Source organism: Gopherus flavomarginatus, chromosome 2, assembly GCF_025201925.1.
Source record: "Gopherus flavomarginatus isolate rGopFla2 chromosome 2, rGopFla2.mat.asm, whole genome shotgun sequence".
In the NCBI taxonomy this organism is placed as follows: domain Eukaryota; kingdom Metazoa; phylum Chordata; order Testudines; family Testudinidae; genus Gopherus; species Gopherus flavomarginatus.
Window position 1 is genome coordinate 152,847,700 of NC_066618.1, and position 17,303 is coordinate 152,865,002.

Here is a 17,303-nt window from a genome sequence, read left to right on the forward strand (position 1 = left end):
GAGCTGTCCAGGGGAACAGATTGGCCCATCAGACGCTTCTGCTGGGTATCAGCCTCCTTGCAGAGCTCACAGGGATGGAGCGCGGTACGTGGGCGAGCAGGCTGGAGGGTAGACCCTGGATGTGCACTGGGACTCTTGAGGGGAACCTTGCCCCCAGTACAGTTAGTAGGAGTTTTGCTGTTCGCTCCCACCAGGTCTCCTGCAGAATTGTTGCTAACAGCAAGTGATCACCCCTCCAGGGGCCGCCCCTCCTCATCTGCCCTGTTACCAATCAAGCGCAAACGCCCCTGAAGTCGGTGGGAAGATGCCAGCCGGGGCCTCTGCCACCCATTCTGCTCCAGCCTTAGTGGCTCGGGGTTCAGAGCCCCATGGGAGCAGTGGGCTCCGTGCTCGGAGCATACACTGGCTGCCTCTCAGCGGGTGTATTGCTGTGCATGCCGTTCTGCTGCTCCTCACCCTGGCCATCCAGGGGTGGGGGGTTCGCTGGCCCAACGGGCAGCCAACTGGAAGTGGGGCACTTGCTTGGGGTTGGGAGGGTGGTGAGGAGCCTCTGCTCTGACCCCAGAGAAGCCAGTCCAAGAGCAGAGATCCTGAACTGGCTCCGAGCGCAGCCACGGAGAAGCAAGTGAGCCGACAGCCCCAGAGCTGAGATTGGCTGAGGACTGATAAACTCTCTCCATGCCACGTTCATCCATTGCTCTCACACAGCCCGCACCTCCTCCCTAGCCTGCATCTTGTCCTCACCCATTCTCCCCTGCAGGGATTGATCGTCCCTTTCCATCCCCGACTTCCTACTCATTCCCTTGGTGCATCTGGCAATCCCCACTCCCCGGGGGGGTGGGGCACAGGCAGAGCCGGGTGGGGAATAGGTTCGGCTGCAGTAGGGAGAGATTCACAGTTTGCAATTCCCTTCCCTCTGGCCCCTCCTTCCCGCTTGGCCCAGCTATCTGGCACCGCAGCCTCCTGCCTCGCTGAGGAGTGCATTTGTGGCGGAGGGTGTGCAGGATCGGGCCCTTAGGAGCTAAGCCATTGCCCCCACGCTGTATCTGCCTCAGTGTCCCCTTGACTGGACTTTCCACCTGCCTGTGCAGCTTCTATAAATAGCCTGATGGGTCCCTTACCCCGGTCTGTAGGGCCAGTGACTGATCCCAAGCCGAGAGCACTGTGTAGCCTGCTCCAGGGAACCCCCCATGGACCATATCCTGCTTCCTCCGCCATCATTCTGCCCCCACCGCAGCCCCATTGACTTCGGGGAAGCGACTCCTAATCAGTGTTGACGCCAGGAGAGCAGGATGCTGCCATAGCTGCTGGCGTGTCCCCAGGGCGGGCGGTATATCAAGGCCCTGGCAGCTGTGTGCCCACCAGGGACTGGTATATCCCGAGCAGTGTCTGCTGTACCTCTGCTCCCTTTGCCCCACCTGGGGAATACAAAAAGAGTGGGGCATGGCCCCAGCGTCCGGGCTGCACACACACATCAGTCACCCAGTGGCCGAAAGGAGTTGGGTTTTAAGGAGCTTGTCTCTTAAACGGGCCCTGCAACGGCTGGGTCTGTGCCCTCGGTTTGGTTCTCTGGGATGGATGAAAAAGGCTGCAAAGGGGCGGAGGCAGGATTCTTGTGTCCCAAAAGCTGGTTTTTTCCATCTTAGAACTAACCTGCGCTGGGGTTGGTGGAAGCCGCACTGGAGGTCTTTGCCATGGGGATTACGAGCCGATGCAGGATGGAATTGTAGGATCTATTTGAATTTGCAACAGAGTCCTGCTTTCTCTCAGGTGCTTCTGGATGGCTTGAGTTAAACAGACACTGACAAACCTGAAGTAAAGAGGCTGAACAGCGCGAAACCTCCCCTTAGTTCACTGAGCGTCACTGCTCTAATTTGTGCTGTCACGATCCGGCAAGGGTGCCAGGCACGGCAGAGACTCCAGGGCAGACGGGCTTGCTTTCTACATCACATGGAAACAACAGGGCGCACACACTTGGTTTTGTTCCCCTTTGTGCATTGCAGAAATTATTCTGAGAAAAATGAGCAGGCAGGCAACCTCTTAGCCGCTTTACTCACCGCATAAGTGGACGAACAAGGGAAAGTGGAACAAGCAGGACCTGGCCTATTTTCTCCAGAGACCTTTTTGTCTAATTGTCCAGGTGGCACCAGAAGGCCTTGCCATGCAGGTGGCTCTTCCCCGGATAGAAAACTTGGCAGCTGGTCTCGCTCAGAGGGAAGATGGCGTCTCTATTCCAGTTGAAGGGGGTGGGAGGTTTAAGGGCCTTTTCCCTGGCCAGGCTGTGGCTTGAGGATCTTAAAATTTTACTCCAACTGGTGGGGAAAAGGCTTTGTTTCCACCATGCTCCATAATTAGCTACATCTCAGTCACTCTAAAAGAAGGCAACTGGTGTCAGGGCATAGACGGGACTTGGGTCTGGTTCTCCATTGTCCCACACCACCTTGTGGCCCGAGGACTGGCGATTGCCTAACAGTTGAGCATGGAAGACGTGGTGTGAATAGCAAGGCCTCAGAACGATAGTGTGCAGCATGGTTACAAAGGCTCCTAGAGGAGACCGGGCGATCTAATGGGTCATGTCCACCTCCTGAAGGACCGGGCATGGGACTGGCGCATGGGTTTGCTGCAGGGACTGGCTAGCTCACAGTGTTGGTAATGGCGGTGGAGCCTTGGGCACTGGCTTGAGTTCAGGCTCCTTCGCTGTTTGGTGATGTATGTTGGCAGCCAGATGACCCATCCCTGGATGACCCCTTCCTTTAGACATGAAGCCAAGGCTTTGGCCCCTCCTGGGCACTTCCTGCCCGTTTTCGTTGGCGCGGCTCAAAGCCCAGCACTGACGGCGCACACTGCTCCGGGGGTGCCCCGGAAACCTGGTTTCCCCCAACCCCGTGATGGCAGCGAGACAGGTCGGTCACTGTCTCTGTTCAAGGCTGGCGTGATACGTGGGGAGGGCTGTTGGCCCAGAGTCAAAGGGCAGCATTTCTCCCAGCAGTCCTGCCCGGTGCTGCAAGGGGTCCCTGGTGCCGTTCCCCGTCCTTCCCTGCTGAACCAGCGCTGGAGGGGCGGGGCTGCAGGCAGGAGGCATGAGTGGGAGCCTCAAGAGAGACCTGGCTACTGTGAGCCATGCCTGAGTCCCCCTGGGCTAGCCTTGCTCAGGAGCTTCAGGGCAAGCAGAGCTCCCCTCCCCAATACCACAGTGAGGGGCAAGCAGCCAGATCTTCAGTCGACTAGATTGTGCCTGGCTGCCATCGTGGGTACAGCTGTTCCAGGCCATTCCCGGGGGGGAATTAAGGCCCCACTGGGGGAAGAGGGCAGATATATCTTCCTAAAGTCCCCAAATGTGAATTGGAGGCCCGGGGGGGAGAGTACTGAAGGGGGTTGCCTTGCGAAGCTGTCCTGCCTTTACCACATCACAGTGCTGCTGAGCGTCACTCTCAGCTCCAGAGCCTTGGACAGGAGTGGGGCCCTGATAGGCCACTCCAGAGGGGCCATGTGTGGGGCAGATGCAGGACGAGGCTCATGGGTTGTGCTGGGGCTCTGGCCCGGACGCTGGGTCACCCTGGCCCAGCCCTGGCTAACACTGTCTCTGGTCTCTCTCCCACCCGCCTGTCTTCGCAGGAATCGTCCGACAGCACTAACACCACCATAGAGGACGAGGACACGAAAGGTAACAGCCCTGCCGGGCAGCAAGGTGTGACAGGCAGTGCCTGGCAGCTGGCTTCTCTGCGTTAGCAGCCTTGAGTGATCGGCCAGAAGGGTGGCTGTGGGGTCGGCTGGGAGCTGCCCAGCGAGGGGGCAGAATGAGGGACTGGGGAAGACGGGACTGGGACAGGAGAGGGGACACTAAACCAGAGACACTTCAATTCAGTGGGATCTAGGGGCAGCTTGGAGGGGTTCCCCCAGCCTGGGCAGTGCCACTGCTCAGAACTGGCAGGAGTCAGTGGAGAGGACCAGGAGTTGAATTCCATGGGTGAGTCCCAACTATACCTATACAATGATGGGGTCTCAATGAGCTGTTACCACTCAGGAAAGGGATCTTGGAGTCACTGTGGGTAGTTCTCTGAAAACATCCACTCAATGTGCAGTGGCAGTCAAAAAAGCTAACAGAATGTTGGGAATCATTAAGAAAGGGATAGATAATAAGACAGAAAATATCATATTGCCTCTATATAAATCCATGGTACGCCCACACCTTGAATACTGTGTGCAGATCTGGTCACCCTATCTCAGAAAAGATATATTGGACTTGGAAAAGGTTCAGAAAAGGGCAATCAAATGATTAGGGGCATGGAACAGCTTCTGTATGAAGACAGATTAATAAGACTGGGACTTTTTAGCTTGGAAAAGAGATGACTGAGGGGGGTCTATAAAATCATGACTGGTGTGCAGAAAGTAGATAAGGACGTGTTATTTACTCCATCTCATAACACATGAACTAGGAGACACACAATGAAATTAAGAGGCTGCAGGTTTAAAACGCACAAAATGAAGTATTTCTTCGCACAATGCACAGTCAGTCTGTGGAACCTGTGGGGAGTCAGACGAGGCTCGCTCTGCGTGTGCTGGGGAGGGGTCTGGGAAGGGTCGCTCTGCATATGCTGGGGGGGGTGGTTTGGGGGCAGGGCTCGCTCTACGTGTGCTGGGGGGTGGTTCTGGGACTGGGCTTGCTCTGTGTGTGCTGGGGGGGGGGCAGTCTGGGACAGGGTTGCTCTGCATGTGCCGGGGCGGAGGTCTGGGATGGGGCTTGCTGTGCGTGTGCCAGGGGTAGGAGGGTTCTGGGACAGGGTGCGCTATTTGTGTGGCCTGGGGGCGGGCTGGGACAGAGTCCCTCTGCATGCCCTGGGCTAGCTCTCGCTGCAGGCCGGTGTGGGTGCAATTGGGCTCCTCTCCTGTGCCTGGCCAGCGATGAGCTGGTCCGAGCTGGGACTTCCCCCAGGGATCCAGACCGACATCCCCTTTTCCTGCAGGGTTTTGGGACTTGGTTTTCAACCCGATTTTCTCTGCCGTTCCGCAGCTCCTGCACCCTTGGTACCTGGGCTGCAGGGTCCCGGCCAGCGTCCCCTCAGCCTCTGGCAGGCTCCGGGCACCAGCCCCACATCAGAGAGCAGGCGTTACCACAGTCAGTAGTTACGGGCGGTGCCATGGGGCACCTAGGGGGTCAGGCTCAGAGCCGGGCATAGAACCCAGGAGTCCTGGCTCCCAGCCTGGGGCCTCCATGTACCATCCGGTCTCTCTCTGTATTCACACCCCCTCGGGGCTCCACTGTGTCATCTCTCCCCAGCCCTCGGTGTTAAAGCCAGTGTTTCTCCTTTCCCTGGGAGCTCGTCCTCTCCTGCTGTATCTTCTCCCTCACTCCCCCAGCCAAGAGCCCTGTGGAAGCTACTGGGGCTGCTCATCTGGGGTGTGTCGCGGTGCAGGGCTGGGTCCCACAGACCCCATCCAGCCACTCTCCCATCCCGTGTGGTCTCGTGGCCGGAGTGCTAGAAAATGTCCTGTGGGGAACCACCCTGCCTTGGCCCCGGGCGGATCTTGTGGGGCTTTGCCATCTCATGTGAGGCATCCGGCAGGTGCCCACAGCCAGTGCCCCCCAGGGATGCAGCCGGGAAGCGGAATATTGCCAAGGCTCAGGCAGGAGAGCTGTCATGTGGGCGGACACAGGGCAGGCCTCGCTCGGGATCCAGGTTAGGGAGGGGATTATAATGGCTAGCCATGCCGAGGACATGGCACTTAGAGGGCAGGGAGTAACCCAGCCACTCTGCCCCACATCTCCCCTCTGTTCAGCAGCTGCAGGGGCAGATACGTCCCCTCCACTTCACCCTGGAGCAAGCTACGGCTGGCCTCTGGGCCTTTGCAAATGGCGCAAAATCGCTGCACCGTTCGTCTGCTCCTACTTCGTCCCTTCTGGTCTCCACTCTACCCGCAGCTGGTACTGAGTCCTGTGCCTGGGCATGACGGCTGCCTGCACCAGGGAAGGGTTTCCCTTTGTGCCAGCTCAACTATGCAGCACTGGAGCATGGTCTGCATTTAGCGTGTTCAGCGTTCCTTTCCTTTCCGGCTATCACGTGCCCCCCACCCCTAACCCACACTGGGATGCAGGGGTGAGTTCTGGAGGATGAATCCATCCTTCTGCCTCCTGTCACAAGGAAACAACCTGGGCTAGCGCCGCAGAGCCTGTTATCCCCTTGTGGCACCGAGGGGCTTTGCCACGGCACGTTGGTTTTGTTATTAATAACGAGGGTCCTTAGAGTGAAATTAGCACCGCGAAGTCCATGGCCTCGCTCCCTGCCCCTGACACCTCCATGGAAGCCCTGGTATTGGAAATCAATACAGACTTCCTCCCACACCTGCTCCTCTCACACCTGCTTCTCCCCTGCTTTCCTCCTGTCTTGCTGCTTTTCCATTCTATTTGTTTTCTCATTCTTCTCTCCATTCTTTTGTCTGTCCTGTCCCAGCTGCCAGGTTCTCTGACATTTTATTCACGGTGAGGAGGGGCTCGGGACCCCTGGACGCCGAAGGGCTGCAACCTGCCACCAGCCAGCCCTGCCCATCTCCAGCTGTCACAAACCCTCCGCCTCCCCAGCGTAAGTAGCAGGTGTGACTGGGGCCTCTGTGGCAGAATAATCAGCCATGCAGATGCCTGGCCCTTGGAGCCTGGGCAGGAGGTCCTAGTGTCCAGGAGCCAAGCTAGAGAGAAGGATCTGCCGCCTCTCACAGTTTGAGAGCCAGCCTTGCAATGGGTGCAGTTTTCCTGGAAGGCCCGGCTCCCGGAGACGCTCACGTTACAGTGATGCTGGCGTGAGACAATCAAACAAAATGAACCAGGCCCTCAGAATCCGGAGCTTGGCCTCATCACATCTGACTGAGATTTATTTTTTTAAAAAAGGACCAGTGAAGGTTGGGTTCCATTTCTTTGCTGCCTGGTTTCTGAGCCTTTAGGTTACCTGGCTTGGGTTACTTGACAAGCTTTTCTCCGCAACCACCACCGCGAGGAAGGTGCTGCTTGTGGCGAAAAAGCTGAGCCTCTGCTTGGTAATCACCTGCCTCCAGGAGCTGGGGCTTCAAGAGAGAGGGCAACTATCATGAGACTCGCGCTAAAGCCCTGGCCATGCTTCCCCACTTCCCCAGCATGCCCTCTTCCCTTTCGTCTCTGCCCTTGGCCCGTTCCTGCAGCACTTGACTGAACTCAGCCGGCATTTTCCCTGGGATTCTGCGTGAACTCTCCCCTAAACCCCAAGGGAGCAGAGCTGCCACCTCCCCCCAGGGCCTTGCACCCCTCCAAACAGCAGCGTTATAAGCTGGATTTGCCAGGATCGCTCCCTCCTATTGATCAGCCCAGTACCAATCTCCAGACTTACACAGAGCACGAGAGGTCACTATTACTATTTATATTACTGGCACATCTACGTGTGCCAGGCACAGCCCAAGACCCTTCCATGGCAGGTGCTGTACAGACACGGATCAAAGGAGCTGGTCGGCTAATCATGACCATCCCCAGAATGGCAAGGGGCCGTCCAAGCCACGCAGCGAGTCACTTGCAGGGCTGGGGTTCAAAGCCAGGCGTTCTTGGCTTTTCCCTGCACTCCTCCTCTCTGTCACACTTCCATTCCACCTGTCTCCTCATCCTTCTCTCGTCTGTCCCATCCCAGCCGCTAAGTTCTCTGACATTTTAAGCACGGTGAGGAAGGGCTCCGGGCCCCTGGACGCTGAGGGGCCACAGCCTGCCGGGAGCCAGCCCTGCCCGTCTCCAGCCTTGGTGACCCCTCTTGTTCCCCAGTGTAAGTAGCAGGACTCAGGGAGGGGGCCTGCGGCTCGGCACTGGAGGCTTTGAGCGAACTGGGGCAGTCGTACATCGGGCGCCTCTGGCTGCATGCGGTGGGGGCTACGGCTCACCGGGCCGTTCACTAGTTTCCCTCAGGGCTCCTGGTCTGAGGTCTGGGCGTTTGCTCTATGCTTTGTGTGTGGAGGCCAAGCTGGACACGGCTTGTGGGGACTCCCCTCCTTGTACAGACTCCCTTCACCTCAGCCTTGAGCCTGCCATTCCAGGGCAGCCAGCAGGGACCATGCCCACCCCCCGGGCCTTGCCACCGCTCTCAGCTTAGGCACTCCCCCTTGTCCGATGGCCCCAGGTTCTAGTCATGCCTGCCCGCCAGGACTGGGCTACCAATGAGACCCAATCACGGCCCTCTTCCTGGCCAAAGCAGAGGCTTCTAGACATGCTCTGTCTCCTTTGGCTTGAAAGGAACCAGGCCCCTTTCGGCGCAGTTATGCCCACCGCAGCCCCTCGCCAAGGTAGGGCTGGATAGGGCCCAACGTAGGCACCTGCCACCCCTATTTCACTGCTGCCCAATGGTGCCCAGACCAAGAGCTGGACTCCGGCCACCCTTCGCTGGGATAAAAGGGAACAGTGGGCCCACCCCATGCCCGCTGCAGAGCTGAGCTCCACGGCGCCCGCCTGGCAATGCTGCGCCATGAGCCCTGCACATGGAGCAAAGCCGAGTGCTGGCTGCTGTGCTCCCCAGAGAGGGGCATGGCTGGTGCCCCTTGCTCCTTTCCCACATGGTGCCAACAGCCAGCAGGGCAGATGGGTTTTGCTTGTCAAGGTTTCGCCCGCTGGTTTTTGCCTTTTGAAGCAGGCTGGTCCCTGACTCAGTGGGGAATCTCTTTGCGGGGGGACGTGGGGCGCTCAGGGCTGCATTTCCCACCAAGGAAGGGCCATTTGTGTCCAGCGCAGGGGCCCTCCAGAGCTAAAACACAAGCTGGGGCTGGAACAAACTCATTCCTGCGAGTCAGCCACCGAGAGGGGGCCAGGAACATGCACCCCCAGTGCATTACTAGGGCAATAAACAACAGTGGGGGGAATCTCACCAGCCCCCCGCTTCCCGAACCGCTCCCTGGCTCCTCGCTTCCAGGCCTGCGTGTTCTGCACTCCGGAGAGCTGGATTTTGAATGTAAAAACAACCAGCGCTCTCCCCTTTTCGGCTCTTCTGCTCAGCAGGAAGGTGCTGGGGAGAGACCCCCGCCCGAGGGGCTCTGCCTGGCTTCGGGTCCAGTGGGGAGGGCATGCGTCCCAGGCCAGCTGAATCCCACCCTTCCCTGTGCACCTCCCTGTGTCACTTTTCCATTCCATGCATCGTCTCACCCGTCTCTTGGCCGTTCTGGCCCAGCCGCCAGGTTCACTGACCTTTTGAACACTGTGAGGAGGGGCTCCGGGCCCCCGGACACTGCTGTCAGCCAGCCCTGCCCATCTCCAGCCGTCACGAACCCTCTGCCTCCCCTGCGTAAGTAACAGGGCTCGGGGAGGGGGGATCTGCCTCCAGCCCTGAAATCTGCCCTGGCAGCCACTCCAGGGCTGGGTCTCAGCGTGTGCTTTCCTGGCACAGAGCCCAAACCTGTCCGCAATGCCCATGTGGGAACCACCAGGCTGGCACAGCAGCATAAAGGGCCATTGGCAGAGTTGGGGGGGGCAGAGCGAGGATATCAGAGAGGGTTGCTGGGTCAGGAGTGAGGGGCATCGGCAGAGCTGGGTTGGGAGCCCAGGGCTGGGCTAGCAGGGGACGGTGGGTTGGGAGTGAGGGGCACTGGCAGCGCTGAGGGGACCCAAGGGCTGGGATAGCAGGGGGCTGCAGGTCAGGAGGGAGGGTCACGGCCAAGCTGGGGGCGGCCCAGGGCTGGTGTGACGATGCGGTTCTGGTGGGACCCAACTGAGAGTGCCAGTTCAGGACCAATTGCTTAAACAGGGCAGTTATACCCCTAGGCTGGGGTTTTTCCACCTCTAAGGCAAGCCAGACAAAGAGGACTTTGGTTTCACCTCACTGGCTAACCACAAGTCACACAAGCAATTCCCTTAGACACTCCAGTCTCCCAGTATCACCACCATTCCCACTCATCCTGGGGATGCAGGAGGCTGCAGGTCAGGACTGAGGGGTGTTGGCACAGACGTATGCTGGCGGGAGGGGCGTTTTGCTGTTCAGGTGCCTACAGTTCACGGTTGTCTCCAGCGTCCCCTGAGCGCTGGGCTCCAGGCTCCTGCCCAGCCGCTGGAGAGTCAGGTGTCCCGGGTGCTGGGAGTCCCGGCGCGGATCGTTTACAGGGCTGGCTGACAGCTCACAGCCAGGGGCAGGCACGGAGAATGGGAGCTGCCAAGCCAGGGGTGGGGAGCTGAGCAGGGAGGAGCGCTGCGTGGCACAGCCATGACCAGCAGGCTCACAGGTAAGGGCTGGGGCCGGGGAAGGATTTGGGAAGTCTCTGGAGCTGGCTGGGGTGGGGACAGACCCTTCTCCTGAAGGCTGTGCTGGGTGCCGAGGACGATTAACCGGAGCTATTGCGGAGGGGCAGGAATTTGAACTAACTCAGGGTGGGGAGCAGACCCAGGCCAAGGGAGTGGGGCACAGAAGGGGGCCAGAAGGACTGGTGCTGGCTGGCTGATCCCAAGAGGGTGTGAGCTGTTGACCCCGGGGCCCAGGGCACAAGGTCCCTCCCTCAGGGCAGAGCTGATGTTCTGATACGGCCACAGGCTGGCACCATTCAGGGGGCCTAGTTCGGCTCCCGTCTGCGTGGTGTGAAGCAGAGAGAGGAGCTGGGGTTACACCACAGGGGCTCAACCCCTCAGAAGCATCAAGGCCCTGGGCTGGGACCCTGGTGTCCAGTCGGGCCTGGAGGCGGCATGAGCTTCATGGTGCTGAGCGGGAGGGAGCTGGGTGCGGGAAAAACAAAGGTGCCACTGGAAATGAGGGCAGCGATGCAGGGAGGCGGCAGGGGAGAAAGCTCTTGTGCCCATGCTGTGGAGGGGGTCGGTGCCAAAGCAGGGGCAGGGATGGAGAGTGAGTGGGTCTGGGGGACGGCCAGGAGAGCACAGCGTGTAGCACCTGGGTCCGGGGGAGGGAGTGAGCACCAGAGTCCGGGGCCTGTGGGGGAAGCCCCATAGGCTGGAGATTTCAGCAGTGGGGCAGTCGCATGGAGGGCCCGGCCAATCCAGGCGAGAAGGATGGGTGCAGGCTCTGGGACTGGAAGTCTGTTGGGCAAAGGAGGGAGGAAGGGCTTGCCCCCGGGAAGGTCCCTCTGGCCCAGGTGTGTGTGTGTGTGTGTGTGTGTGTGTAAGTCCCTGCTGGATGTTCCTGTGGGGCTGGGCCAGTCCTCATTCACCCTGTCCCTCTCCAATGGAGCCAGCGTCCCCATTCCTCCAGCCAAGGAAGCCAGGAGAAGCCCACAGCCATCGGCTGGCCTGAGGGTCCAGCCCTGGGGTCAGTGTGTCTGTGTGGTGAGCTCTCCTGCTCTAACCACAGCGGTGTTATCAGCCTGAGCTGGGTACCTGGTCTGGGGCTCCAGTAACATGACTAGTAACTAATAACCGAGCCGTCAGTTCCCCACGCAGCCCCGCCCAGAGACGCTGGGCAGCCACCCAGCCCCTGGATGCTATTCACACGCAGCCTGGCTCCACTGGGCCATATGGTGTCTATGGGCTTTCTTAAACACTGCCGAAAAAGACTAGAAATCAGTGGGCCGGTCCCATCTGGCTCCGGTGGGCAGGACCAGCCCCCCCCCTCCCCAATCTCAGTGCACAATGGGAAAGGAACAAGGGCCTGGCGTAACACTCCTGGGATGAGTGATTGAAAAAACGGCTTGTTTCCCTTCGTGAGGCAACAAATAAGAGAGGACAGGATAAAAGCATAGAAGACAATGACTGAGGTAGAGCAGGGGAAGCATCTGGTCTCTCGTCTCCAAACACAAGAACAGGGCGCCATTCAGGAGCACGGAAATTCAAAACCGATAAAGGGAGATGCTTTTCCACACAGTTAGCCAGTGGAACCCCCTGCCTCTGGAAGCAGTTGAGGCCAAAGGGGTTGGCCGGTTGTGTGGATAACAAGAACCTCCAGAGCTAGCGCAGTTAGTGGCAGCAGATTTGGGCAGGGATAGCAAACCTCATGCTTCGGGGCTAAAAAAGCCTCAGGAAGGAGACTTATGTGGGAGGTGGATTAGCCCCTGTTGGCTGCTGCTGAACCATCTGGTGCTGTCCACTGATGCAGTCAGGAGCCCGGACAAGACGGACTATGACTGTATATCCCCTCCATGCAGGCCAGCTGGCCCCCAGGCCTTGCCCGTTGCAGGTGGGGCACTCTCTGCCTTGGCACTGAGTGAGTTCTTGCCCCCACTGGCATTGTTGCCTGGTGTGCCTCCCTTGGAGCCCTTCCCCCAGCTGTGCTGGGCAGGGATGGGGTGTCCCCACGTGGTCCTCTTTGCAGGGGCTGTTCTGTGGGCAAGCAGGGACTGTGGCCAGACAGTGAGAGAAAGGGGAGCTGGGGTGCCTGGCAAGAAGAGCCCATCTGGAGCAGGCTCCAGGCCCCCAGCAACTTCGAGGCTGGGGGTGCCAGCTAGAGAGGGGTTAGACGCCCCCCCCCCCCCCGCCGCACTGGATTGAAGTGTCTCAGGGCCTGCATCGCCCCTCGCTCATCCCACTATGACACCCTGACCCCAACCCGTGCCCCCTGGAGAGGCTCAGCTCTGCTCTGCGCCAGCACGGCAGCGCAGGGCTGGCTGGCCCGTGTGGAAGGAGGGGGGATCCCAGCGGGGCCAGGGGGCAGGAAATGGATGCCGCAGGGCAGGCCAGAAGTTTCCAAGCGCTGTTCCGAGGAGCCAGCCATGGCAGGGAGCTGAGCCACGGCTCCACTGCATAATGCATGGGCACTGAGCTAAATGGGTCACCTGGGCATCTCCCAGGCCCCTTTCCTTCCCGCAGGCCTGCTTCACATCAACAGGGGGAGGCCTGGAGCACAGGCTGCAGGAGGGTTATGGGGCGTGGCTGGACAAGGGGTACCAGAGGGTTACCGGGCTGGGAATGGGGCATGGGAGGTTTCTGGACCTGGGCTGGATCTGGGCACAGGGGAGCTGTGGACATGGGGCAGGGGAGGGTTATTGGGCTGGGCCTGGAGGGTGTGAGGAAGGGGCTAGAGCTGACTGGTTTTTCAGGGCTTGCTGCTCTGGTAGGCAGTGCCCGGTTGTCGGCCCTGGAGGCAGAAGCCCTTGGGGTGCCCACCAGGCAGTGCCAGAACGGGCTCCCTCCGTATGTGCCTTCCCACACACACTGCCTCAGCCAGGGCAGAAGGGGTCTGCTTGTGGGCTGAGCGTGGCCCTGAACCAGCAGACTGTGGGTCGTGGTGAGCCTGGCCACCCATGGGTAACTGCCAGGTCTGGCCCAGGGGGCCAGGGGCTCCCCCCGGTGCCCACCCCCTGATGACACCCCCCGCTTTCCGCCCTGCAGCCCGCAAGCAGGAAATCATCAAGATCACCGAGCAGCTGATTGAGGCCGTGAACAACGGGGACTTCGAGGCCTACGCGTGAGTCCCCCTGGGCAAAGCGGTGCTGGGTGTGGAGCTCCTTGGGTCTCCCCAGCCCCATGCCATGCTGCGAGCCAAGGCAGGCCCTCGGGGAACCCAAGCCCAGGTGGGGACGGAGGGGCCCTGCCCGCTGGGTGGGGAGACGGGCACCGAGGCAGCCTCCTGCCAGGCCAGCATGGGAGTCTTGGCGGAGGCAGCTGGCAGTGCAGGCCATGGGGCAGTGAGTTCTCTCTGGGTGGGGCTGGGGTGCTGCCAAGGGCCCTGCCCTGTCACTCATCGCCACGCTTTTCCTTTCTAGGAAGATCTGCGACCCAGGCCTGACGTCATTCGAACCCGAAGCCCTGGGCAACCTGGTCGAGGGGATGGATTTCCACAGATTCTACTTTGAAAACTGTGAGTGAGGGCTCCTGCTGCCAGGGCGGGGCTTGGCACCCAGGGGTCCTGCTAGCCGTCCCAGCTCAGCCTCCAGGCTCTCACTGACCCTGCTCAGTGCCCGAGGGTCACACTGGCCAGCCCAGCGCAGGGCTCGGAGGTCCTGCTGGCCAGCCTGGCTGGAAATCTGACGATCCTGCTGGGCAGATGTGGCTCAGTGCCTGGGGTTCCTGGCAGCCGGTCCAATGGTCGTATTGGCCAGCACAGCACAGGACTTGGAGGCCTGTCATCTGGCCCAGCTTGGCATTCGGAGTTCCTGCTGGCCTGCCTGGCTTGGCACCCAGGGGTCCTGTTGGCCAAGCCCAGCTCAGCAACCAAGGTCCTTCTGGCTGGGCCCTGGCCCTGGATTTGATGCTCAGAGCAAGACATATCCAAGATCTCTCACCCCCTGGCTCTGACCCAGTGGGCCTCACCACAGCCCTGCCCCTCCCCATGATCCTCCAAAAGCTGCCTCCACCCCAGGGCCCCCCATGACAAGCCCCCCCACCCCGCAAGACTGTCTCCCAGGCTGTCGCCATGTGCCCTGGACTCACCGCTGGTCCCTTGGCCCATCCCCCTGGCTCCGGGCTGCAGGCCCCCCCAGCTCACAGTGACTCTCTGCCTCCCCAGTGTTATCCAAAAACAACAAGCCCATCCACACGACCATCCTGAACCCCCACGTACATGTGATCGGGGAGGACGCCGCCTGCATCGCCTACATCCGTCTGACGCAGTACATTGACGGGCAGGGCCGCCCCCGCACCAGCCAGTCCGAGGAGACCCGTGTCTGGCACCGCCGCGATGGCAAGTGGCAGAATGTCCACTTCCACTGCTCGGGGGCACCCGTGGCACCGTTGCAGTGAAGGTGAGACCAGAGTCTGAGCAGCCCTTACCCTCCAGTGCTGGTGAGACCAGAACCAGAACCTCCCTGGTCTCCCCTCTCTGCGGTGCTGCTCTGGAGAAGGTGGGATCAGAACCAGAGCCCCCCCAACCTAACACACACTCCCCGCCGACAGTGCTGCTGGGGAAAGTGAGACCAGAACCAGTCCTGGCTGACCCAGCCCTGCTTTGGGCTGGCAGAGATCCCTCTGCGTACAGGACTGTGCCCACGAGGAGGGACCCTTGACGGGATGGGTCAGCTGGTCTGGTTCTGGTGGAAGCCCCCAACAGGAGCAGCCGGTCACAGGCCAGTCTACACTAAGAAGCTGTCCTGGTTAGGAGAGTGACAAAACGCCCCTCCTGTTATGTCAGCAGAACCCTGGTGTAGACGCAGCTCTGCGGCCAGAAGGGCCGGTGTGGTTGAACTCCTGTGGCCTTCCGCCGCGTCTCCACCGGTGGCTGTGCCGGCGCAGGCCCGGCCCACGGCATGTGTGTGTTTGTGTCTTGCAGAGCTACCGCTGGCTGTTTTGGTTTCATCCCGAAGGAGACGGTGATTTGAGCTGAGCCGCTAGCCGGGAGCAGCGGTGCCAAGCACGCGCCCGCATGCACGTGTCCCCCCTCCCCCTGCCCGTTTCCAGTGCCTGTGTTTGCAGAAAAATACCAACCAAAAAAAAAAAACAACAACAAAAAAAAAAATAAACCCAACCCCACCCCGAGCCCAGCCTGGCCGTGACTTCTCCAGATCCAGCCGCCCCCGTCCCTGCCCCCCCGATCTGTCCAGCCAGGTGAGCAGGTGTTGCGATGAAACTGTTCCAACTCTGATACAAACCTTCCTTCCAAAGCCCCGCGCCGCCCACCCCCCGCGCTGCCCGCCCCCGCACTGAGCGGCGCTCCGCCGAGACGACTTGCATTCTCTGTCGAAGCATGGACCTTCCCCGTGGTCGTGTCCCGTGGTCGTGTTTGCGCTTGGACATCTGTGACCTGTTTTTCGAACCGTTCCTCGACAGCGGACTCTGCTCCCGAGCGCTCGGGCTTCCCTGGATCTTCCCCTTCTAGTTGTGCTTGTGGATTGTTCTGATGACAATGACATTACTATTCTTCGGACGCCTCATTCGTTTCTTCTTTGGTGGGTTTGGTCGCTGGAGCCGTGGCTTTGCTGTGCCTGGATCCTCACCCCGTCCCCCGCTAGCCAACGGCTGGCTTTTCCCACACATCGCCGACCCGGGGGGGGGGGGGCGGTAGAAGGGGGGTGTTGTGAAGTGGAGATGTGCCAAATTCTTGCCAAGGCCTAGAGCTTGTGAGATGCACCCAGACCCCCTCGCCAAGGGCTGCTGGGGGTGGTGTGGTTGTGCCCAAATCCACTCAGGGACGGTCCCCGGGTGGCGGAGCTTGGAGGCCTGGCATGAGGGTGACACACCAAGGCCTCGCTCTTGGCTAGTGCCAGACACTGAATTTCCAGAGGGATGGGCAGGGATGGGCAGGGAAGCCCGAAGTGGAGAGCTGAGTGTGGCAGGGTCAATCCTGCTCCCCCCAGCAGCCCCAGGGGATATCCAGCATCCCAGCAACCCAGTCCCAGGGGAGCATGGTCTCCAGCTAAGCCCACCACTGCCCAGCAATCCATCGGATTCCTCATAGGGGAGAGGAAAGCGAACGGGGGTTTCTCTGGTCCTGTCTCCAGCTCAAAGGTGTGAGCAGAGCTGCAGGCACCGGGCTCTGAGGGATGTCAGTACCACCACAGGGCTGGATTCCCTCAAGAGTGAAGAGCCAAGATGCCCTTCCAAGTGACTGCTGCATCTGCCAGGGGTGTGGGCTTCTGGCTGGGTAGGGTTCCCTCCTTCTCCTCCTTGCCCCATCCATGTTCAGTGAGCAGGTGCCCTCCATCCCAGTTCAGCCCCTTGCCACTGCTAGCCCCCAGGGTGTTCGATTGGCCCCTCTCCCAGAGAAGCGTTGGCTGGACAGTCCAGGCTGAGTCACATGTAGGGGGGGAAGAGAGCAGGCTTGGGCTGGGGTATTCAAGGGGCCAGCGGTGGGCTCGCCCCCTTGTCAGCGCCTGAGTTCTGCTCTATGGAGCCAGCCGGGCCTTGACCTGTTTGCTGCCATGGCTGGCTGTGCCCGTGTGGGGCGCGCTCAACAGACCCCAGTTAAAGTGGCAGTTGGGGAAGACCTTGGCACTGCCAAGGTCTTGGGCAGGGAGCTCGTTCCTGGAGCCCTACAGCCTTGCTCCCAGCTGGGCCGCTGGCTGTGTGGGACAAGGCTGGACGTGTGCCCTGGCAGGGCACTCAACCTGGCTCGCTCAGTGGTGTCCTCGGAGCCATCTGGCTTGGTGTCAGTCAGGCTTCCCAGCCCCCGCAGCACACTGGGGCTGGGAGCCCCGAGGCAAGCCTGGGTGTGGGGTGGGAGGCTTGGTGCACATGGGCTGGCTCAGGGATCCCCGTCTCTCATGGCATGAGCACAGAGACGGGTCCAGGCAGGTGGGCGGGGCTTGTGGAGGTGAATGGGTTGTGGGGGAGGGGCAAGGGGTAGCTGGGGGGGGCAAGGTGGGGGCAGTAAGGGTGGGGCAGGAGGCAGTGGGGGTGATCCAATAGGGTAAGCAGGTGGGGCAGCAGTAAGTGGGGGTGAGGCAGGGGCCAGGGCAGTAGGAGGTGCGACTGATGGTGGGGCAGGGGGCCATAGGGGGCACGGAGC

At 60.4% G+C, this 17,303-nt stretch overlaps 1 protein-coding gene across 13 annotated transcripts in view; it reads left to right on the forward strand.

The window, feature by feature from the left end:
• The window catches only part of CAMK2B (calcium/calmodulin dependent protein kinase II beta), a 137,409-nt gene extending 121,691 nt beyond the window's left edge, over positions 1–15,718 (forward strand). For 6 of the 13 annotated variants that reach the window (XM_050937445.1, XM_050937446.1, XM_050937448.1 and 3 more), the window contains 8 exons: positions 3,616–3,664; positions 6,450–6,578; positions 7,644–7,772; positions 9,162–9,275; positions 13,253–13,328; positions 13,627–13,721; positions 14,370–14,604; positions 15,129–15,718. In XM_050937445.1, coding sequence (XP_050793402.1) covers positions 3,616–3,664; positions 6,450–6,578; positions 7,644–7,772; positions 9,162–9,275; positions 13,253–13,328; positions 13,627–13,721; positions 14,370–14,602 — 825 coding nt within the window. In that variant the 3' untranslated portion in view covers positions 14,603–14,604; positions 15,129–15,718. The remainder of the gene's footprint in view (positions 1–3,615; positions 3,665–6,449; positions 6,579–7,643; positions 7,773–9,161; positions 9,276–13,252; positions 13,329–13,626; positions 13,722–14,369; positions 14,605–15,128) is intronic. The other 7 variants (XM_050937449.1, XM_050937451.1, XM_050937450.1 and 4 more) reach the window with 2 other exon arrangements.
• Positions 15,719–17,303: the final 1,585 nt, after the last annotated feature.